At 42.6% G+C, this 24,048-nt stretch overlaps 2 protein-coding genes across 2 annotated transcripts; one reads left to right on the top strand and one right to left on the bottom strand.

Moving 5' to 3' along the window:
- Positions 1-1,106: 1,106 nt before the first annotated feature.
- pcmtd1 (protein-L-isoaspartate (D-aspartate) O-methyltransferase domain containing 1) lies at positions 1,107-8,338 on the top strand. The gene is made up of 6 exons (XM_067252830.1): positions 1,107-1,245; positions 3,383-3,842; positions 3,969-4,071; positions 4,369-4,540; positions 5,037-5,160; positions 5,527-8,338. Exons 2-6 carry the CDS (start codon positions 3,536-3,538, stop codon positions 5,904-5,906), a joined length of 1,086 nt encoding a protein of 361 aa, XP_067108931.1. The 5' UTR covers positions 1,107-1,245; positions 3,383-3,535; the 3' UTR covers positions 5,907-8,338.
- Positions 8,339-10,633: 2,295 nt separating this feature from the next.
- sntg1 (syntrophin, gamma 1) lies at positions 10,634-21,934 on the bottom strand. The gene is made up of 17 exons (XM_067253614.1): positions 21,908-21,934; positions 20,419-20,553; positions 19,773-19,829; positions 19,504-19,561; positions 19,379-19,422; positions 18,920-18,961; positions 18,545-18,647; positions 17,017-17,099; positions 16,580-16,710; positions 15,578-15,707; positions 13,841-13,879; positions 12,872-12,988; positions 12,390-12,461; positions 11,780-11,932; positions 11,522-11,614; positions 10,967-11,077; positions 10,634-10,816 (listed from the first exon to the last, which is right to left on the bottom strand). The coding sequence occupies exons 1-17, from the start codon at positions 21,932-21,934 to the stop codon at positions 10,634-10,636; spliced, it is 1,578 nt and encodes a 525-aa protein (XP_067109715.1).
- Positions 21,935-24,048: the final 2,114 nt, after the last annotated feature.

Below are 24,048 nucleotides of genomic sequence, written 5' to 3' on the forward strand. Positions count from 1 at the left end.
AAATGTTTTAGGAACTTTGGATATAAGGAAAACCTATGGTACAAACATGTATGTACATTTACAAACATATATGTTACACAAAACAACCTGACAAATTATACTCTTCTTACACCTTCCAAACCCATTTTTGATGGCTGTGAAATTCAAATCATCTTGTCAACTCTTAAGGCTGCACATACAATTCGGCTTGCTTCATCAATGTTGACATGGGCCCTGCCAAGTGGTTATACATTTATAGCTTTCAAGGAAAGGTAACTCAAACTTCCTTAAATAAAATGTGGACACGTGTCCCCTTCCACCTTTCCTAAAGAGGTTAGCAGACATTAAATAGGAACTTGGCAAAGGCTACTGACATTTCATCTTAAAACAGCTTAACACATTTCCAGGAGTTTGAGGCACTATAACATTAGATTGTCTGTAAAGAACACCAACAGCAATGGGAATAGAGTAACTTGAGCTATCTTTCCTCTTAAGGTAAGAAGGCCTGGGAACTAAAAGCACTGATGGCATATGTTGTGTCAGGCCAGGTCAAGACTTGCCCTTAGCTCTCCAGGGGCTATAATGATCTGACAAGTGTGTGATGTTTATTTTTTAATTTAGATTACATCGATTTTGATGCAATTTAAGTCAAAAGAATATGATAATAACTTTGTTTATAAGGGAAATATAGGAGATGTGTACATTTGGCCATTCAAGTTGGAATGATAATGCTGAAGCTATCCTCCTATGGCTGTTAGGCAGACACCAGCTCACTTAAATTAGTGTAAGCTAATTTAGGTAACATAGGTAACATATGGTGTACTGTAGCCTGTAGCCTATTCGACAACTAACTGTGAGAACCAGCCAAGACCGAGAAGAGGGATGCCGATCTCATGTGGATGAACTCTGACGTTAGCGTCAGTTTTACAAAAAGAATGCGAACATTTCCACATATTTAACATTTGCATTGTATTTGATAAGTAAAATGGAACCGTGCACACCAGAATAGCAGAAGATATAAAAACAGTTCTCTCTCTAATTTGCACATCACCACGTGACACATGTTTACATCCTCAGCTGTTCCTTCGGTGTGAAGAAACTGTAGGTGTTCATTAGCTAGCTGGATAGCAACCTCAAAAAAACAGAAAGCAGCACAACAACAAACGTCGTGAAAGCCTAGCTAACGGTGTCTTGCTAACTTAGTCTACTGGCTGGCAAACAGTTTTCATACAAAGACGAAGTGCATCCTGTATGTTATTCAGAAATGTAAGTACATACAGCTACAGTTATACCGTGTTTCAAAATTGAGATAATTGGTTATCTAATAGGCGCTAGCTGGCTAACTTACTTGACAAGCTAGCTAGTCAACTGGCACAGCAGCACCATTGTCTAGTGACTGTCTAGGACGCACAGACTTTGTTAACGAGGCCTATGTTAAATGCATTCAAAGTTGACAGACATAAAAAATTATAATTATGGTCATTTTGATAAACATTTGTCGGATTACTTCAATTTTACAGAAAACTGTCTTCCTGTATGGATTGGCTGTGTTGGTTGTACAGGCTATCTACAATAGCTTGTCTACCTGTCAAACCCATTACTAAATTGGAATCTGGCAATAATAATCTATTATTAATTGGCATAGCCTATATGATTGTTATAGGTTGTGAGCTATTTCTAACATGAATCATTAGGATAGCTTAATCATGTTTCAGCCAACGAGACAACACATTTAACCAGGCTAGTTCTATAAATGTGCTCTTTGTTCTGTATACTGCACTAGCTTTCCTTTATACCAGGCTTGATAACGTTAGCCAACTAGCCTAGGTATCTAACGACGTTAACTTTGTCAGTGCCAGTTAAATAATTGAATGCATCTAAACTAGCTATGTAATCTTAAGTATGACGCATGTCTGTCCAACTCGACCAATATACAACCAGTCAACCATGTCCTGTGTTGTTTATGTTTTGTTTTTCCATCATCACACGCAGTGCAGATGAAGTTGGGCAGGCTTGTAAGATGATTGGCTCAAGAGCACCTGACTTGATTGGTTCGGAATGCTGTCAGTAACAGCCGGCCGCTGTTTATTTATTAATCCCCCACTCCCCTCCCCCCCACAAATAGTTTTTTTTACAATTAAGCCCAAATTGTATATTAAATAGTTGCCGGCCGTTATGATTTTTAACGACTGGCTACAGTGTAGCCTAATCTTAAAAGTTTAAGTCTTAAACACAACGCGTAAAGCCTGTTGTGTAAAATCAATACACTGTGTTGTTTTGGGGGTTGCCCAACAATGTCTGAAGAGTCCAAATAAATCATCACTTCAATTACCCAACAGTTTCCATTGAGCATGAGGCGTACTAAGTCTTGGCGCTCTTGTAGTAGATAGGGTTACAGTGTCAGTGATTTATGTGTTGACTGCAGATCCGTTACATGTTTTGTCACCCTGCAGGTTCAGCAGGTTGTCCCTGTCACCAAGTCGGATGTCTGCCAGTCTCACTGCCTCTATTTTTTTGGCTGGCATGTGCTCCCCTTCCCATTCAACATGCAATCCCAGAGGTTCATGTGAGGGCACACTACTTGAAATCGAACTGTACCCCTATAAATAAGTTAGCAAAAATCTTGTCTTTGTTTGAGTGAACAAACAGGCATAAACATATTTCTTTTTGTTTCCACACTAGCCAATTTGAATATAAATGAGACTGAAAGAAGATCCCTTTTTCTTCTTCTTAAGATTACCATACATAGGACTGCAGTGCAGTAAGGGTTAGGGTTTGGATTGTAAAATACCTTATCTGACCCATATTGCTGCCTTGGGTATCACGGCTGCAGAAAATTCAAAAGACTAACATATCCATTTTCAGGAAGACTAGGACAAAATGCCACTGTACTACTAGTGGTGAGAAATGAATCAATGATTATTTTGCCTGTGTGAGAACCAACGGGAAATTACCTCCTAGCCAGACCCGCTGTCACAATGTCACCTTTGGATTTCATTATTATTAGCTGACTCAGATGTCGAGGTGCTTAGAAGGCAGAGAGAATTGAAGACTTGCTTCCTTCTGCTGCTTCTGTCATAGAGACATCTGAGATTAGGTCTTCACAGGACGTGCTCATTCATGCTCCCCCGATATGATGTGTGAAATTATTTGTGACCATCATAGATCCCCAGTTTGGACTTATATTTAATTTGCTCTGAGCTCTGTAGCAAAGGGTTATTAAATGAGAATCTGCAGCATTTGCAGAAATGGCTAAGCAGATGCACATCACTGTACTATCCAGGCAGTCTGTGCCAGTTAGTTCTTTGTGGAGGCATTTGCCACATAGCTGTGAAAGTCTCGCCTTCCCTGTACCCCACGATCCCTCTACCCTCTCACACGGCCGTCTCCCTCTTGTCTCCAGATCTTTGACTCCACCATGATCTGAGCTGACCTCAGGGGAGCTCAGCTTCTGGATCCTTCTGCTAGCCTCTGATCTCCATGCCACAGTGACAAGCCAGCGCTCTGCCTGAGGAACAGTCCCCCTCCTTGTTCTCCGCTCTTTCCTCTCGTCACCATGGGAGGTGCCGTGAGCGCCGGGGAGGATAACGACGACCTCATCGACAACCTGAAGGAGGCCCAGTACATCCGCACAGACCGAGTGGAGCAAGCCTTCCGGGCCATAGACCGCGGTGACTACTACCTGGAGGGCTACCGGGACAGTGCCTACAAGGACCTGGCCTGGAAACATGGCAACATCCATCTGTCCGCGCCCTGCATATACTCTGAGGTGATGGAGGCTCTGAAGCTCCAGCAGGGGCTGTCCTTCCTCAACTTGGGCAGTGGAACAGGCTACCTGAGCACAATGGTGGGCCTCATCATAGGTAATGACCTGCCCTGGCTTCTGTCTTGCTATTTGAAGAGTGAGTGGTTGAGTGGGTGGCTGGGTGTAGAGGGGAAGGAATAGAAAATGTCAGAAGCGTATATTATTGAGTGCATTGTTTTTGCAGGGCCGTTTGGCGTGAACCATGGGGTTGAACTCCACAAGGATGTGGTTGAATATGCCAAGGAGAAACTGGAGGACTTCATAAAGAGTAGTGACAGCTTTGATAAGTGAGTTGATGATTAATAAAATAAAAAAACTTTCTAATGTTAGCCTTCAGCTTACAGGGATGTAATGATGCATGCACTGAGACTGCAGTTAATGTGCTGCAGTTCAGTATTAATTTTCCTGTCAATTTCGAATGTTCCACATTGCCCGAAGACTTTTGTCTTGCAAAGGGAATACATTTGAATCTGTATATTTGCTGTTTTGATTTCACTTTCCTCTCAGAATGGGGACAGCCACATTTTTCATGGTTGTCAGACGGGGTTTGCAAATACCTCCTCATCTCTGAATTCTTGTGACAGGTTTGAGTTCTGTGAACCCGTCTTTGTGGTGGGGAACTGTTTAGAGATCTCATCGGACAGTCACCAGTACGATCGCATCTACTGCGGGGCCGGGGTACAGAAGGATCATGAGAACTACATGAAGATCCTGCTCAAAGTGGGTGGCATTCTTGTAATGCCGATTGAGGATCAGGTGAGATGTACTGAGAGTCCGAAGGATGTAGAAGGCATCGACAGTGTTTGTTATTCATGACGCTGGCCCACAGGAGAGGCAGAAGGCCCTGCTGGAAGATAATCCTGACTAGGATGACTAGTTTTACAGTCTTTCCATGCATGACACTTTTGGAAAAAATATAGGCAAATTCTTTTTTTACTTTGATTACTTAGAAAATCTGGCTCTTGGTCGTTCAACCTGCCTACACAAGCTGTTTTTCACTAAAAGTCTCCCTGACTTGAGTTGGTTTGCCACATAGAGGGGATGGGTTTTGACAAGGGGAATTGGGGCCATGGTCTTAGATAGCTTAAGCAGCCACAGTTCACAAGCTTTTTATGTGGATAACTCGAAAGCATTATGACCCAGTTCAGCTTTCTTTCGCTGAAGATTTTTCAAAGCTCTCATCAACCATCACATTATGTTTGGCTGTTGTTGGTGGATTGGTGTTCTGGTTGATTCATGTCTCTTGTTGCAGCTGACCCAGATAACCAGGACTGGCCAATGCTCCTGGGACAGCAAGAACATCTTGGCTGTGTCTTTTGCCCCTCTGGTCCAACAGAACAGAGCTGATGGTGACAAGCCTGATTCTGTGGAACTGCGTGAGTCGTGTCATTTTTCTGAACCAAAGCCTACATTTTTTTTTTTGGGAGCTTTGCTCTTTTCATGTGTTTTTGTCTGTTTTCGATGTTTTTAAGTCAGTGTTCAGAGTCCATTCTTAAATAGACCTCTGGCTTGACATGAAAGACCTGCCTTGGGGGTGGTGAATATCATTTAACTATTTACATAAAAGTCATGGTTTTTAACATCTGTTGTTTGGACTGTTCATATCTCACCAACACACACAGGCTTTGAATTCCTGCCTAAAAATGGCTTCTCGGTGACTGTGGAGGACTCACAGATCTTTTGTGTTGTAAAACTTGATGAAGACTTTTGGTGAGCCAGCTGTCGTTTCGTTTTCTCTACAGCTCCTGTGATTGTCAGGAGCCTCCAGGACCTGTCTCGCATCTACATCCGTCGCACCCTGCGTCACCTGACCAGCGAGGAGAGCTTCGCCAAGGGCCTGGTGCAAAGAGTACCGCAGAAACGTAAGCGGCGGCGTTGCCGGCGGCGACGCATCAACACCTACGTGTTTGTGGGCAACCAGCTGATCCCCCAGCCTGCTGAGAGCGAGGAGGACGAGAGGATCGAAGAGGAGCACCGGGAGGACGAGGAGGAGGAGGAGGAGAAAGACACTGAGGTCTTGAAGCCAGAGGAGCCCCAAGTCAACGTGCTGAGAGACAAGATCAATGCTTTACCACTTCCTGAGTCCCTCAAGGCCTATGTGTTATACTACAGAGAGAAATGACTGCTGAAGCTCAATGTGCTGTTCATTCCAGACGAATGCAAAGCCTGCTGAGTTGATTTTCCTCTTATTTCTTTTTCAGTACAAATGTAGCATTCTTTTCATTTAATCTTTGATGGTAACCTTGTAACGGAGAGAGACTCGATGGGTAATCTTGGATAATATTCGGATGATGCTTTAACAAGATCGTTTTTGGTAGTTGTACTTCTTCTACAATTGTTTTTGGATTTGTTTATATGCTGTCAGAGCCTGTTGAATGGAAATCCTGCCAGAAAATGTGTTTAAGAAGTCTGACTTTTATGACATTACGTTCATATTTCTGAAAAATTTGCAAAAACAAACAATACATTTCTAACTATATTTGTTAAAAAGATTCTATTGAAAATATCAAAACTTCTACTGCACCTTTTTCTAAAAGCTTTAAACATGTACTATATTTTGTACGTTACCTTAGGATTTTATAAGGTTGAATGGAGTCTAAACACAGATTGAGCTCCTGCTTTGAGTCAATAGACAACATAGATTTTTGCCCCCCTCATCAATCATAAATGGGGCAATTCTGTAATTTGTTCTTTTCTCCTACTGTGAAGCTGGGGACAACAGTGGCCCATGTCAGCGAGAAACAAAATTGGTTTGTAATTTCTCCTGCAGGGTATATTCAAATGAATCTGAAGTTCCTCTGATGGCTAAATCCTTATGCATTTCGTCCCACTTTGCATATAAGTAACTGGCATCAGGCTTTAGATGAATAGGCATTGTAATGTGCTTATTCATTTTATGGCCTTGAATGCTTATCCACAAGACCCTTTTTTGGGGGGGAGCTGACACTCATCAGAGTGTATAATCATACAAGAGGGTAGGCTAATGAGGAATACGATTAATGACGCTTTTCAGTTTTTCAAAAAGGCTGTCTCATACATTTCCAAGCAAAGCCTTAAGAGCTGGATCTTACAACAAACATGCCACATACAAACAGCTAGATCCACTGTGGTCACAGAGAGGGTGGTCCTAGTAACCCGTTGACCTAGTATACAATTCTCCAGTGCACATGTCCATTCCTGGTCCACTTCACACTGTTGATCATTGGAAGTGATGTCCCACATGATCAGATAGAAATTGTTCTCTTTTTTTTTTTATTCTATAAAAAAGTCAGAAGATAAAAATGCATTAAATCACAAATTGTACTGCTATTTCATTTGCGGCAGTGGTTCATCACAACTGAGATTTTGTAAGTCTGGACTGTTAGTGTCCAGACAAAGCACCTTGTTTTCTGGGCCCTCTATTATAAAAAGAGATGCCAGCGCCGATCTGATAATGTGCACCCATGGTGCATTAGAGCGGAGGCAGACACAAAATAATGAAATATTGGTGGCGTTTTGGGAGTAAAAGTATTTTCTTGCGGAACTCCCCTTAGAAAGATGGCTTGTAAAGTGCCAACGCACAGCGTCACATTAGGATGGTGCAGAGTGGGGTTTTATGGCACAGTGAGTGGGACATGTTGACAGCTTGTAGAATGACGGTTTGTCCCTACATTCCTTTAACGTGTGGCTGGAGAAGCATGCCGTTGATGTCACGTTTGTGTTGGTGTCTCTCGGACCTTCTTAGCATCTTGCTTTTAGAGAACACGTTCATATTTCAAAAGCTGAGATGAATGTTGTTGACTTTAGTGTTCTTGTGTAAGTGTGGCATACAGTCGGTGGTTCCAACAACAACCTGCCTACAGCGTGTGCTGTGTCCATGAAATCATTTGACTTAGATTTGATTGTGGTAAATACTTTGTTTTGTACCTATACACTGGGAGGTCTGCCTGTCCATCCACACTCCACTGCGGTTCTCACACTTGGGCTTCTAGGACATCTGTTTAGTTTTGGTGATGTGTACAACATCTTGGGATATAAAGGGGATTGGTTGCATTCTTTATTCCAACAAAGTAGCAGTTTTGTGGGGAGGTGATATTTCATCATGGTCTGTGTAATGTTAACATTTCTAAGGAAGTCATTATTAACATGATTAATGGGGATACCTTGTCTCAGTAATCTTATCTTTGGCTCCAAATGTTAAGAGATTAAATGCCTGAAATTGCATGAAATGTATGAATTATTGCATCTGGTCAAATTGTAAATCAAGGTGGACATAATGCTGGGGACTTGGAAACAGGAATCCCAGAGTCAACCCATGCACCAAAGTTAATAACACAGTCAGAAAACGATGCAGTTTATTACAGTAACACTTGATAGCATTGATTGGAAAAATGGTCCCCATAGCAAAAACGATTCCCTTACCAATTTTATGGTTCAATTCATTTGTACAGCCAAAATTATTGTTCACTAATTCTTTATCAGGCCAACGTTAATATCTTATGGAGTGTTGTTCATTTGAAAGTGTTCCTCTGTACATGGTAGGCACATGAAATAAAGGTCATAGTCTACACTCTTCTCCTGTCTTTTAAATGATTTATGCCTTCAGCTGTGAAGAATATTAATTTTCATTCAGTTTCCAGAATTTTCACCTGTCCAATAAATCATAATAAACCCTGAACAGGATAGACTGTTGAGAAAAACAAAACATTGTTAAAGGTTGGACGCATTGTAAACGTATTGTATTTTATTTAGTCCACTACATAGTTGTTAATAAAACAACATCATTTGCCCAAAATAAAAGCTACCGTCTCAACTGTTTCCTCAGGCATGTCAAAGAGATGGTTAAAGCATAACACCACTCTAACCCCCTTTGCATAGACTCCTCTGCACCAGTTTCTCCCCAAACACAGTAATGTATAGTACTGTACGTCAGCTTGACTAACATATTCTCTCTTCACTGACCCCATTTTGTTTTCAGCTTCAGAGTTTGCGAAACCACAGCCCTCTCCTTGGAGACATCACTAAGGTGGAATGGTGGCCACAAGTGTGACTTACTTCACTCTGACATTTAACCTTTCAAAACATCATTAGGTTGTCGGTAGTCAGACAAAAAGATTCAAACTGATTTGACTGTATAAATAAAAGAGCTCTTTTGGCCGTGATGCTACATATTATAGTGCTTTCGTCTAGCAATGTGATTCCTTGTGTTTTTATGGAAACAGCATCTTTACATCTTATATCTATTTACAAGATTTATATAAAAAAATAAATTTACAATATCACATCTTTTCAGCCATCTTGGCCCATGGGGTAAATGGCAAAGAGAACAATAAAGTATAAGCTATTTATTCTCTAGTGCACATCAAATTAACAAATGCAATAATCCGAAAAGGTAATCCCTCTTGTACTTGTCCAGTCATTATTACTTTTAGTTCTTTTGGATGTGATTATTCATTTACATAACGTTCTGCAGAAAGAAAAGTGTTGCAAATGGTGCCTTTCTGGTTCATAAATACAGGTAGACTGCTCACACAGACATCATTCTTTGTCCTGCATTAACAACAGCACTCACATCAGACATAATTATATTGTCCCACTTTTTGAATTTGGCCCATAATCCGGGTCTTGACCAGGTTGAGTATGTGAGGGATTATGATGCTCCGAATGCCTTGATTAAAAACACCTCTTGACGGCCTCTAGCTGAATCATCACAGACATACTCATCGCTGTCCAAAACACCAACAGAAAGACAATGTTTCTCTGCACCACCCAGGCGTTCCTGCTTGAATTGATATGAATCTCATTTTACAAGATCTGATTTATTCTCACACAAGTCGTATCAGTTAAGGCCAACGTAAATAATTCTGTCTGCACGAACGAAAGTGATTCTTGTGATTCTATGTCAATAAATGAAGTGGTATTTTCAAATAAATTGAAAAGGTGTGTTTGAAATAGCTCCACACCAATACAAAGGGAATGGACTGAACATACTGACACATCATCACACCATGGAATCTATTTAAAATACAGGGACTAAGAGCTAGTGATAAACAATTTATTTTGACAGGAAACATTTTAATTGAGAGTAAATTACATGTCTGGCAGAGACTGACAATGCTCATACAAAGGCCATTGACAGGGGATTAATTCCATAATTTTATATCTTCTGTTTGCAGGGAGAAGAACACACCACCCTTTTCACATTACCTCTAGTCAGAGGTATTTAGCCATTTAGCTTGACACAAACAATGTCTGGTGTATCTATCTAGACTTTATTAATGCAAACCAATCTTAAGTTGTCCTCATGATATAAGGAAACAATGTATATATGTTTGAGTCACCTGTGCTAAGCAGCCACCAAATCTTGTGAAATGTATGTACTGTAGAAAACACTCAGTTTGTTTTATTTTCACCTTGGAAATACAGCAATGTTATGTGTATCCACATGTGGTTCACTGTACATGGGCCACTGAAAATCCACCCAAAGATTTCTGTTCAGAAATGTAGAATTCGATAACAGTGCCCAGCTGTTTCTGTGGCCCCTCGGTTAGCTACAAGGTTGTTAACATACAGATGTACAAGACCCACATTTTGTTGACAGATATTCTTCTTGAGAATATCAAATTTGTTCCGGCAAAGAATAGTTCTTTCAATAAAACAACTCCACTGTTCGATTCAGATTGTCCTTGTTCATTGTGAGACCTTGTATTCAGCAGCAAGACTCTCATTCATGTGTTCAGCCCTCCACTGTTTCAGGCCGTAGTATAGTGACTAAGTGCAGTTTTCATAGGTGGGAGCTTGGTGTAGGCATGGTGGAGGGTGGGGGAAGGGATCTGGGTACTTTCAGGGCAAGAAAGAGAGCAAGGTCTGTCAGGTGGAGTACTTCATTTTTGATGTCTGTGTGTTATTGGAGATACTGGTGAGAGTGGGCTCCCCTGCAGTAGTCGCAGTACCGTGACTCTCCACAAACATTGGATCCAGGCAAGCGACTTTGGCGGCGAAAAACGCATGAATGCAGTGCAGCACTGCAAAGAGGTTGGAGAATTCCAGCTCCTGTAATAGACAAGATTTCCAAACATTCAAATGACTGATTCTGACAAATGCTACACACAGCACAGTTAAAACAGACTTTTTTATTTGAGTACTAGTTTCCAAGTTGTCAGTCAGGATCATGACATCAGAAACAGATAAATCGCTGGTTACCTTAGCTTCAATAGCTTTAGAGTCCGGATTTTGGAACAGAAATTTGATCTTGCTCTTCCCATCATCGGACGATCCTTTCAGTTGAGAGAACTTGTACCTCCAGAGCACAGCCTGAAAACATCAAGAGGGCTTAACCTGCTGGAACCCAATGAGCATAACGATCCACGACAGCCTTCCCCAACATGATCAGATCACTTAGGATTCTCACGCTGTCTCCCACTTCACAAAGACAGATAGAATGCAATCTGGTTCTCAGGGGAGGAAATGACTGCGGTTGCGTGTGTTAGTGTGAGCACTGTGTTCCAGTGGAGTCGCTCCTGGGGCCCTCAGGCTGCAAGCAGGAGCAGCAGAGGTTCAAGCGTGAAAACAAAGGTGCAGAGACGACAAGCAGACACCGCGGATGAAAAGACACAACGAGCGGTCAGCTTTGCGATTTTTTCAGAGTAAAGTCGACAAGACCAGACAATCCATGTTTCCTACATATTATTTTCCTTCATGCACCCCCTCCCCCTGACGACAATATGACTCGGTTCATATACAGCCTTCTGCACTTACCTTTGATGCAGCATCGAAACAAACAAACCCCATGCTGAAGTCTATGGTCAGTCCCATGAGGTGGCTCTCCATGATGCAAGTGTACGTTTTACACTGGAAGAGAAGAAGGGTAAACACTCAGCCGTTCGAGGCACAGACATCACAACCTTCCCTCTGCTCCATAAAACATGCCACATAACCATAAATCACTGTTAGCGAAAGAGAACCACCGGGCGGCTAGCGCAGTATAGACCGTCACTGGCTTTCTCGTTGACGTACCTGGATTCTCTCCACTTCCAGGAAGGTGGCCATTTGAAAGGCCTTCTCCCAGGTCAGCAGCTCGCTCTCCAGCTCCACGCTGAAGAACATGTCCTCCCCACTCTCCGTCTGCACGCTGAAGCAGTGTTTCCGCTTGTCCAGAAGGTCGTTGTCCTGAGAGAACCCCATTAGTGACGCTGCCATGCTGATCACGTGCAGATGGCAACGCTGACTTAGATGTTAAGATGATGTGACAGAGCTGCGGAGCGCTGGCTAGCTGGGCGGCAGAGGCACTGGGTGCTATTCTATCCAGGTCTCTATCTTCAGGGCTTTATGTTTCTGGTTTAGCCGTCAGCCTTGTCATAGAAACATGGATCTGAAGAAGCAGAAACTCTGGCAGAGGTTCTTCTTACTTTTGTGGAAGCCAAAATACCAAGTGAATTATGTAACAAAGAGGGTAGAGGTCAACCTGAATCTGATTCTAATTTTAAATCACTGTTGGAGTGTACTTGCAATTTTCTTAATTTCCTTTATTTAAATTTTCCTTCAATTCAGTTTCTTCTTTGGAAATCCAATTCATGGATTAATCTATGACCCTACCAATGTTCACTCGACCGAACAGGTGACTTACCTTCAGAACTTTGCACATGATCTCATAGACGGTGAAGGGTTTCTCTGCTCTGGTCCAGTCCCATGTTGTCACCTGCAACATTTCCCACAACTCCCCTCAGTCTTTCAATAATGCACACACTGCTGCTTCCAACATAAGGGGCTTAATCAAACATAGAACATAAAGGAAGGCAAAGTTTATTAACAAACCAATAAAAGGACGTCCAACTACTTTCTACAACCACTTACGTCTGGTTAAAACATTTAAATATCATGTAAATATCAATCCAATGGAGATCAATGGAAGCCAGATGGTGGTGTTTTGTTTCAATCATTGTCCAGCTGGATGATATAATATATTCAACATCAAGTCCCTAAAAATGCAATGTTGTTATGTGATTTGCTTTTACACTACTAAACAACATACTGATCCATTTGAAAGCAAACAATTCGCAAACACAGCCTTTTTGTTTTGCAAACGCACTGGAAGAGAGCGACACTTACAGGGGGCGCAGAGAACTTGAAAAGTGAGCAACCCCTCAAGGCGAGGAACTGTGGTGAGTACATTCGGTCTTGAACGGAGTCCTGCTCCTTCTCATCCACCCAGCCCATGTAGATAATCTGTCAAAGTGACAAAAGGGAAAAGAGAGTGATCCAATCAAATAAATTGAGGAAAAACAATTAATGTGTGTAGAGGGCACACAAATATATTGTTTGCATGTGTGTAAGAAAGACTGAGATAGAGAAAGAGAGAGTGAGCGCTCAGGTATAAGGGTGGATTTTATGTTTAGAAACAAGGGCAGACTCTCAGTCTGTACTTATCACAGTCAGGCTGATTGCAGCTTCAGTAAAATGTTTGTTTGCATTTCTCAGTGGGCATTTTGCTGGATGACAGAAAACACTGAGTGAAAGATTCAGGTCGAGCAGTCGCTTCTAATGTAGTTTAATTGCTATGAAGATACAATATGGGATGTTGAATGACTTCAAGCTTTGTCTTATGGGAGCTGTGGTCAAATTAATTATAAAAAACTACAAATTCACAAACCGTGTCAGAACTGAAAGTGGAATTGATGGCGGAGTGAACAAGCAAACATCATTAGCTAATCTCCAATGATTTCTTGTTTGAGTATTATGATGTAAACAATTTTCCTACTGTGCTCTAGTTGCCAGTTTTCCTTATGGTTTATTCAAGTACCTGGTCAGACAGGTGCTTCACACCGAGACAATGATTTATCTCAACATGAGCTCAAGCCTTAGAGGATAGGAGAAGCCTCAAGGGCTTTGTGTATCTTTGAGTGTGTATCCTGATTTTTGTACCTTACCTCAGAAACCTCTCTTGAGTATTGAGAAAGAGAGAACAATTGGGGTATGGATGACAATGATGTAAAAATGAATCCTAATTAATCAAGCTTTGATATCGAACTCGTAGGATCTCGGAGTAGAACGTAGCTCAATTCAGACATAAACTATTACCTGATGATTAACTGGAAAGTTTCGGTTAATCTTCTTTACCTGTTAAATGAAACAAAACTTATTATCACGAAGAACATAATGGATACACAGATACAAAGCACCATATGCTACCTGCCTGACATGCTGAAACATTTCCCTCATTCCTTACACATTTACAGAGATTGGAAGTACTTGTGAAAGAGCCCCAAATCAGCTAGGCTCACTTTCCAATAAAGTGTTCTTGTTAACCAACTACCTCCACTCCATAAAAATAAACTACAAGTAATACTACTTCATTTATTCAACGTATGCAAATTGCACGTGGGATAGTCATTTCCACCAGGACCTGAGGCAGTTCCAAAAAATCCATTTTGCTGTGGCTGGTAATAAAACCAGGGGAAAAGCACAGAGAGCACTGAGGCTTTAAATTAAAACATTCTGTTCAGATCACAGGTATCAGGCGCTCCTAATCCACGCTGAGCTATCAATAAAACTCTCTCACGAACAGAACACCAAATTAGATCCTCCACGGCAATACCCAGGTTTCACATGGAGATGAGCACCTTTCTGCTGTGTTTCATATCAAAATAGCGTAAATGTAGTTTAAGAGAATAAGCCATACAGTGTGTTCATCATTTCAGTGTTAGAATGGAGATAGCTTGTATTTAATGGCTGGATGTGAGTAGTGTATACTATCTGAATAAAACAGGTGCCTGTGGGCTTGCTCTGTACATCATTTCAGATAGAACCAGGCCAGGTCCTTTGGCTGTAGCTCTGCTACGTGCTTACTGTACAGTTAGGGTTTCCCACTGTAAACCTTTCCAAATAATCCAGCAAGCCACACTTCTATAATTTCATTGAAAAAGAGGCTGACATTATAATATCCAGGCTAGAAACCTCTTTCATGCACCGTGTTATGAGGCCATGAAATATCTGCTCTTTCACACTTATTCTGACAATGACTCATAGGCATTATGCTCAGTATGACCCTTACTTAGTCCACTCCAGATTAGCCTGCGCTCCATTAGACCTGAGAGGCTCTGGTCTCTCTCACAAAGCCCTACGGTTACATTATAATGACATTCCTCCGAGGTTTCTGAGGTGTTTAAATGATCTTTGCTAAGTTTACGGCCAGCTCTCAGCAGGCAGCTTAGGAGAGTGGAGATGTATCTGAGTGGGGCTATTAGCTTAGCCTCCTGTTCCTCACTGAGCTCTAATGAGTCGTGGCAGATGACCAATATGGGGAAAAAAGAAACAAACTCGGTCCTGACAAGAAAATGTGGTCAAACTAGCAAACTGGACACCCAGCTTTTAAACACACCCACTTCCATTTTACTTTGTTTACTGAGCACTGTTCATCTGGAAAACACAACAACAACTCTAACTTGTGTCCCACACGCCCAGGAAAGACTTCAAAGATGTTCAAACAGACGGTAAGTTCCATTTAATTTGCTCGCCACCCCTTGGCGTCCTTGTTGTATAATACTTTATGATGAATTATGGATAATACAAGGGCACTGAACACAGCTTGGGGGAGTAAGTGGTTGCAGAACATTACTACAAGTGCTAGCCACGTAAATGGCCTCTCTCAACAACAAAAAAAGTGCAAAGACTTTGTATTGGCTATATTTGTCTAATCGAGAAATTTGTCTCATTCAGAATGCACTGTTTAGGATTAAAACAAATGGTTTCAAGGAGCAGAGACGATATCTTAATCGTGTCTTTCAACAGTGTGATTTCTGTATATTTGAAACTCACATTGTGCTTGGTGAGAGCCGATATGTTTGTTGCTATTGCTTGAAGCCAGTCCAGACAGTCTTCAGCCGTGGGGCATTGAATGACCCCACTGCAAACCCCATCCACGGCTATGACTTGAAATGCATTCTTTCTGCAAAAAGGACAGTCAGTATATAGAAATTTACATGAGAAATCTTGTGGTATAATCGAACTGTTTTTTGGGGTGGTACTGAATTACACATTACGCAAAAGCATTAGGTAAAATGACTTTGGATCCACATTCCTGTATCAAAATCTCTGTTGAAACCTTAAGTATTTACACTCTTAAATTAAGGTTGGATTCAATTTCAACATATCAGTTTCATTCAAAAAATGCCGGCAAATGTGCCTCCATATACAGTAGATCTCACTGTCCACTGTCAGGGCGTCAGACGGCTCCAGCTGAATGGTCCAGTGTATTTACAGGGGACAAGTGATCTAACGGGGACGGCCCCAGAGAAGCATGCTGGGGGACGTCTGTCCACCCAGCCAGGAGACGTCTGTCCACCCAGCGAGCCAGGAGACGTCTGTCCACCCAGCGAGCCAGGAGACGTCTGTCCACCCAGCGAGCCAGGAGACGTCTGTCCACCCAGCGAGCCAGGAGACGTCTGTCCACCCAGCGAGCCAGGGGACGTCTGTCCACCCAGCGAGCCAGGGGACGTCTGTCCACCCAGCGAGCCAGGGGACGTCTGTCCACCCAGCGAGCCAGGAGACGTCTGTCCACCCAGCGAGCCAGGAGACGTCTGTCCACCCAGCGAGCCAGGGGACGTCTGTCCACCCAGCGAGCCAGGGGCCTCTGAGGCATCAGCACAAGTGACAGCCGCTGAAAAGAAAGTCCCTTTGGAGCTCTGCGTTTTGACTGCGACGATGTACTCCACCAACCCCCAGCCCCACCCCCAGCCCGTGCCCCCCTCTCCCTGCCCCCCTCCCCCAGCCCCAGCCCCTGCCCCCGCCCCCCTCCCCCAGCCCCTGCCCCCAGCTCACCTGCAGACATCTGAGCCAGGGATGTGCTGTGACAGGCGGGAGTGGAGCAGAGGTATAAGGCGCAGATCCACCCATCTCTTCTCCCAGCGTAACCCTGGGGAAGTGGGCCAAGACGAGCAGGACAGAGAGTCCTGGAGGGGTTGGCAAACAGAGGGGGGATGGGGGGGGTGGCAACCACATCATTTCTCACTTCACAGACATCCATCAGCTGTCCTGCCCAGAGGAGAAGCGCCTGGGGCTGCTCTCGTGGTCTAACAGGTAGAGTATGGGGCCCGATGCAGCAACTCTGAGCAATTATGGAACTACTGAATAAGCTTTCTTTGCACTTTGGGAAACATACAAGAAGCATCCTTGTCTGAAAATGTACAGTACGCATTATAGTACAGTGTCTGAGGTAAATACATAGCCCAGCTGAGGGGGTTGTACTGGAATGGTACCGTGTTATTGGGGTGGAAGTTTAAGTGCAGGCCGCTGTCACACAGAGGAGAAGATGTTCCACTGCTCTGATCGCTGGGGACACCTGAAACACAGGGTCATCACACACACAAACATCACTTTTCAAGATTGAGATTGTCAGGTGTCATTCCATTTTACTCCAGTCATGAGTACCTATAGAAAGTGAGTGAGAGTGCATGGTTGAATTCCAGCCTAGTGGGTTGGTTAAACTCACAAACCACACCCTCAAATAGCTAGCTTTAAAACACATCAGATTCTGAAGAACAATGCCATTATTCCTTTTTCCGAAATGAAAGCAAAATGAAATCTGAATGAATCCTCCTTATTTCTCTCTTATTTGCCGTTAAAAGCTATGATCACGAGAATCATCTCAAAGGGTGTCTATATGTTGTAGGTTTCCATGAATTACAGCCTTTAAAATAATTGCAAATGAGAAGGGAATGGTTTCAGGCATGTACACGATTCTCATTTTACACAATAGCAATAACATGAAAGATGGGAGCAAGATGTGCTTGTCTCACTCACCCCACTTAAATGGGACATCATTCGGAGTCAGATTTAGGGTAATACTATTGAAAAAAAAACGCACATAGCGCATTCATCACCCCCTCTAGGCTATCAAATCCTCTCAAGCGTACGCTGGCATGGTTGGCGGGAGGTGGGCACCCTTGTGACCTGTCTATGGCTTTGTCCGGTGTTAAGGACCTCTGGGATGTAATTATAGATACACTTTCAAAAATCTTGAACACGGGTGTAGCTCTATGTCCGGCGGCATGCTTGCTGGGGTTCCAGCCAATGGCATTTATTGTACATCTGCACAAAACAAAACATTTTATAAACTGGAAATTTTGGTAGCCAAATCAACTTAACTTAAATGAATGGTTGTATTTTAGGACCTTTTGACCCTGACAAGCATGAAAGAAGCAGCTTTATCTGTCATTGCTGGATTGGGGGGAGAATGTTTTACGGGACAAAGTAAGGTTGTTTCTGGACTCACAGCAGCTCGCTGTCTTTTCTTTACAATGTAACAAGGTCCTTAATAAGATTCACAATATTCAATACTGGTTTCAACCATATTGTCTGTTTCTAATGATTATTTAATGATGTAAGATCATGTACACATTGTGTTTAATAGAAACACATGCATAAAACATTCAACATCGTAGCCCTTCCTCTCCTGCCTTCCAATGGTTTGTCTGATTTGTGCAAAAGCCATATCTTTGTATTATCACACTTGTTTTGTGTGTTTGTCTATCATGGAAAACCCAGAATAAAATGTAAGTTAAAAAAATGTTGGTGGCTTCGCTGGCTAAAGCTGTATTTATAGAGGCGGTCGTCATGTTTATCGGTCCCGAGTTTGAACCCCGGCGTGGGAGAGTTAGAGAGGGAGCAAGACTGATGGGCAACGCAACTATCCATGTGACACTAGCACAATGATTAAACCAGCCACTGCAGTACCTCTCCAGGACTGCAGTTGCAGAACACCTGCGGTTGCTAAGATACACATACATGTGCAATCTTCACAGAGCGGCAGCTTCAAAAAAGCTGGTGTCTTCTTCAGGAAGGAGACTGTCAGGGTCACTTCCTCTCCGGCATTTCTCAAAACTTGCACCTGAAATGAAACGAGTGATATGTTACAAGAGAAACACAATCTGTTTCTCAGTGTGTAGATCTGCATGCTATTGGATGATGCAGGTTATAGCTTTTTCATAGCCAAGAAAAGATGGTACAAGTAAAAAATCTGAGTGTAGCTGGTATTTTGCCTCTAACACTGAATTTTGTAGAAATCGATCAACTATACAGCTACAAGATATGAATCAAAGAGCGAATGCAGATAAGGTGTTGCACTTTCAGTGAAATATTAGATAACAGTTGACAGCTTACCACTTCCTCATGGCGATAGCTTCTAACATTAATTCCATTTATCTAGAAATAACAACATTGCCGTTAGCAGTGATACCGACAATATCATCACGTTGATAAGATGCTGTTAAACAAGCCTACATGAGCCAGCTTTCAGTTATCTGCACTGAAAACAATAACTTACATTCACGGTTGCCAGATTTATTAATTTAGTATTACAGTTCTATAAACAACACTTCCTGGCTGAGCCTCAACATTTCGCCCTGTAAAGTACTGTAAAATGTTGCTCTTTTAGTGAAACCTTGGAAAAGAGTGAAGACGTTGTATTTGGACAGCAGTACAAACCCTGGCTGACACAAGAGGTATGAAACAGTAACACCATTCATCACTCAGTGTAAAATGAGGGCTCTGGGAGGGAACGTACCAACAAACACTTGATGACATATGGCGAATAAAACATGGATGCTACTCAGTGCTTACCTGCAGGATGCCGTCTCCAATGAAGAGCAGCCCGGAGAGTTCAGCTACACAGAGCAGAGGGCTGTGAGGGAACACATCCACATTCTGGCGCGTCACATGGAAACACATGCTCAGCATCAGCTTACCTTTTTGCTCTTTGGATATTTTGGATATCACAACTGGGATTTTGTGTTCCGCGCCACCCTGCGAGACAAATCAAGCAGATGTAACAAGGCTCAGGAACGATTAGACCAGACAAGAATAAAACAGAGGAAAACGATGTACCATTATGTACCATACCCCACAGCAACTGCAACTAATCTATTTTGACACAAAGGATGGAGTGCACTCAGTGACAGTAAATGAAGAGACAATGGTGGGGAGGGTCACACTAATCAATTGAGATCTTAATTACCTTAATACTCAAGCCAAAACCTCCGATAGTCTGTCTTCTGATGGTCACAGTTCTCTCCTTAAAAAGGGTTATCGAGTTAGAATACAGGTAATTGGATTACTTTGAGACTCACAAACATCTTACAAGAGAACATCTTACTCTAAGCAGAGCAGGCAGGGCTGATTGGTTTACAGCAATAATAAAACTGTTAACAGTGCCTCGAGAGGGTCTGTCCATCAAACACACCGAAGAAGCCACCATGAGTGCGGTTTCTACTGTCCAGCCGGGCTGCGAGATGCACGCCTGGCTAATGTGGCTCAATGCCTGCCTCTCTTCCTGTTGAAGTCACATTTCTACCTTCCCCATAGTTCCAGATATTGAGCAAGACCCACCATGACATTCCATGACATTTGATGACATTCCGGGGCATTTCATGACATGTTTTCGTAATGGAAACAATCTTTGAGAACCTTGAATTACGACCTATAGATTAATCGAATCAGATCCGCGTGCACACACACGGTAGGCCATTCAATGCATTATCAATATCTTAATATAGTCACCTTCATTTATGCATTATTGATTTCTGTGTGTGTGTTTGTGTGTGTTTGTTCCAACCTTTATAAAAGGGAAATGGGTCTTACATGTGTGAGGCTAGGTTACTTACACAAGAATAAAATGGTTCTCCAGACACACAGATGACATCTTGCTCTTGGATGGTCAGAATGTCTTTTGCCAAGTGCAGTCGAATATTGAAGGGCTCCTCGTTACCATCTTGCAGCAAATAAATCCCAGTCTTTGTCTGAAAGCAATCACAGTTGCCAAATCATTCATTTTGCCTCCATGTCCAACTTAACTGGCCATGAAATGAACTGTCATTGGAGAGACGTGTTTTAAAGATGACATGGCAATTGTGATACAGACATTGGTTATGTCAGAGTTGTTTTTTACACCAGGCTTGTTAATTGTAAAGTATGTCACATATCAATCCATTTCAACAACAAACAATCTTAGATTTTTCTTCTCATCATCTGAACATCAGCACTGCCAATGACAAAACTTTCGTAATGTTCCCTTTAAATATTATTCAACCATCCTGTCATTATAAGCCGAGAAAACATTTTCCATAGCACCAAATGATCAAATAAATGTTTGATGACAGTTTGACAAACAGTCAAAGAACCTGCATAATTAAAAGTACAAATGAAGTAGGCTTTTCTCTTTATCTGAAAGTATGCAGTGTTTAGCAAACGACGTGCAGAGAGAAGTGCATATCCCATGATACATTTGGAACATGCTAATCCGCATAAATTTGCATTCTGCATAGCAAATTCTTTCCTGGCTAATTGGAATGCCTGTCCTGTCCTTGGAACTACGCTTAGGTCTAAACAAAAGAAGCACCATCACCTGACAGGATTACTAATGAAAGAATGCACCAATGTCACAATCATTGATGACACCGTCACCCAGGATACATCGGTCACTGGTTAACAAGGAGGTGAGTGCAGTCATAAACTAGGACATCTATTTTATAGGTGCAAAGTGACATTACCTGGTGATCTCTTCAGAAAGTCACATTTTCAACACAATTTTCAGCTGCTTGGAGGGAGAAATGTCAGCACTATCCCAAATGTGAAAGGGGGAATAATATGATGTGTATGGTTGTGTTTGTGTGTGTGTTTGATAAAGAGAGAGAGAGGGAGAGAGGGAGGTGTGGGGGTTCATTGAACAAGCCACTTCTGCGTCAAGACGCTACTGTACAGGACTGTCCTGCATGTGGTGGGGTTGGCAGCAGACTTGCGTTGCTGAACGCTGTCTGACCTGCTGTAGTTCATGAATGTCATTTCCCTTCTCTCCAATCCTATTTTCAGTTTCATCATTACTCTCCCGTTCTAATCCCTTCCATCATCATCCACATCATCAACTCCAATTTATATCATTTACACGGCAGGGGCCGGAGATATGCAACAAGGACCCATTCAAACCAGATGAATCCAAAGATTTCTAATTTGGTGACACTCACTGCGGAGCAAAGGTTAAGCTGTGTCAGCATTTGACTGAGGCTGCTGTAACAGATGTTGAAACAGAGCAATTTGGTCTAGTTATCTTGCAAAATGCTGAGAGCTGAAATCTATTCAACTGCAATTACACTGTACCTCTTCATTTGAAGTCTTGAAATCCATGTGCCACTGTACAGTGAGGGAAACTGCCCTGGAAAAAGGGAAAAGAGCCTTGAAAACACCAGAAAATACTCAGCCGTAAATTGACCCCCATCAGCAGCAGGGCCCTTTACAGAGCAGTTCCATCCCTGAGTGACTAGGGACTATTTCCATCACATCTGCTAGCACAGGTGGAGCCTTTTCATTTATGCCAGGTCATCATGATGGGGGCAATAAGATTAGGATGTAATAGATTTTAATGCAATGTTTCTCTTGTTAGCGCTATCCTTTGCAGAAGCAGTCCCAGCAAGCTATCTGCAAGGGAAACCAGAGAATATTACACATGAATAAATAATTGATGAGCAAAAGGGGAAAACCTGAGTGTGGTAATAATCATTTCAGTATTGAATCACTTTCTCCCAGAAGGTAACCAAGCTACGGTAGTGGTCTGTGCTCTCGCCTGGGCCTCAAAGAAAAACTTTGAGACAAATGCTAGCTAAAACTGCAGTACTGCTGTACAGTGACAACAGTCACAGTACAGGAGCTATGTAGAAACACACACACATAAAGTAAGGTTATTGCTCAGGTGCAGAAACATAACTTCAACATACAGTATGGTCACATGTCATGAGAGGCCATGGGTCGAAAAAGGAAACACATAGATGGAGCCATGACAACTGACACAATCTCAAAGGGGATTGAAGAGCATTTAATACAATATGGATCTACCTCAGTAGGAAGGCCCCCAGCTCTTAGTTTGGAGAGGTCTAGCCATGAAGCAGGGTGGGTAGGGCTGCGTGTGCTGCTGGTCCTGGGGTGGGGGTTGAGGTGATGGTGGAGGTGAGGGAGGTGCCGCCACAGAGTCAGGGCTTAGCAGCGGTGCTGCCAGTACAGGTTCTGTGGTGTCCTGAACCGGGGTAGAACCATAGAGATCCAGATCACCACACAAGCTTGAGGGAGAAAACATGTATGTTACCTTTTCCATTAGTCTACTGCATGAGATAGTAGGCCAACAGACTCAGCCAGAAACTGTGCTGTCATTCCTTCAGCGGTACAGAACAGATGTTTTTGCAGACTAGAGAGAGTGAGACAGAACAAGAGAAAGAGAGAAAGAGACATAGAGAACAAAAACGATGACGACTTTTTTCAGAGTTGTTTAAGATCAGAATAAGTGAAACCCCTCTAGAAACCTATGGATGCTAATGTGTGAATGCCAACCTTCAATTAACAAATTTTTCTTCCACTTCCTTGTCTTTTGTGTACCAATAACAAATTATCCTGCCATGGTGCTTTTCTGTGTGTAATAGCATCCACTAGAGAAATGCTACTCATTAGTAAGCCTTCGCTGACATAGTGCCACAAATCTGCCATGTGAAGAGGCACCTCTATGATCATTGTTTTTCAGAGAGTACCCTGAATCTTTCCCAATTGAAATAAGAACCCATGTTATATTCATCGTTGATTTTTGCATTCAAGCTGGATTTTCCAGAAACAGAGGACTAACAGAACTCGGTTCCATCTGGAGAAAGATTTCTCTCCTTGATGGATGTGCAGTCATCCCATGCCATTTTTGGCCATCTTTAAAAATGAATGCCTACATCTGGTCAATCTAAATTTGAGTTAAAAGTGCAGCGTTATAAACCGTAAGCCTGGTGCTTGGGGACGAGCACTCCAGTCTAAAGTAGGAGATGCAGGGGAGACCACAAAAACAACCGCTCCCTGGGAAGTGAGAATGCCAATGACACACTTGGGCCGAACCTTTTGTAACATTTAAGCGGAGTCGGCGAAAACTCAGAGGTGCGCCATCAGATATTTGCTCAGCCACTAATTTGCCGAACACCGTAGCTCGCACGGAGCCGACTGTGATTGAGACAGCAGAGTTAGGTAGCCTGGAGGGTACAAGCTGTGGTGGTGACAAGCCCACCTCCAAGACCCGGGTACAGCTCCTGTCACCACGACAGCATGATGGATAGTTGCAATATAGGCATTTCATCTGGGGGAGGATCAACTGTCACAGTACAGACAGGAAAATGTTGGGGTGGACTATTGAAACCCAGATAGAGTTTATTTATTGTATGGTCTGATATATACAGTACTCAAAGTGCCATGATCTGGAACTGAAGTGGTTGATTAATGAC

The sequence above is a fragment of the Osmerus mordax genome, chromosome 16 (assembly GCF_038355195.1).
Source record: "Osmerus mordax isolate fOsmMor3 chromosome 16, fOsmMor3.pri, whole genome shotgun sequence".
NCBI lineage: Eukaryota > Metazoa > Chordata > Actinopteri > Osmeriformes > Osmeridae > Osmerus > Osmerus mordax.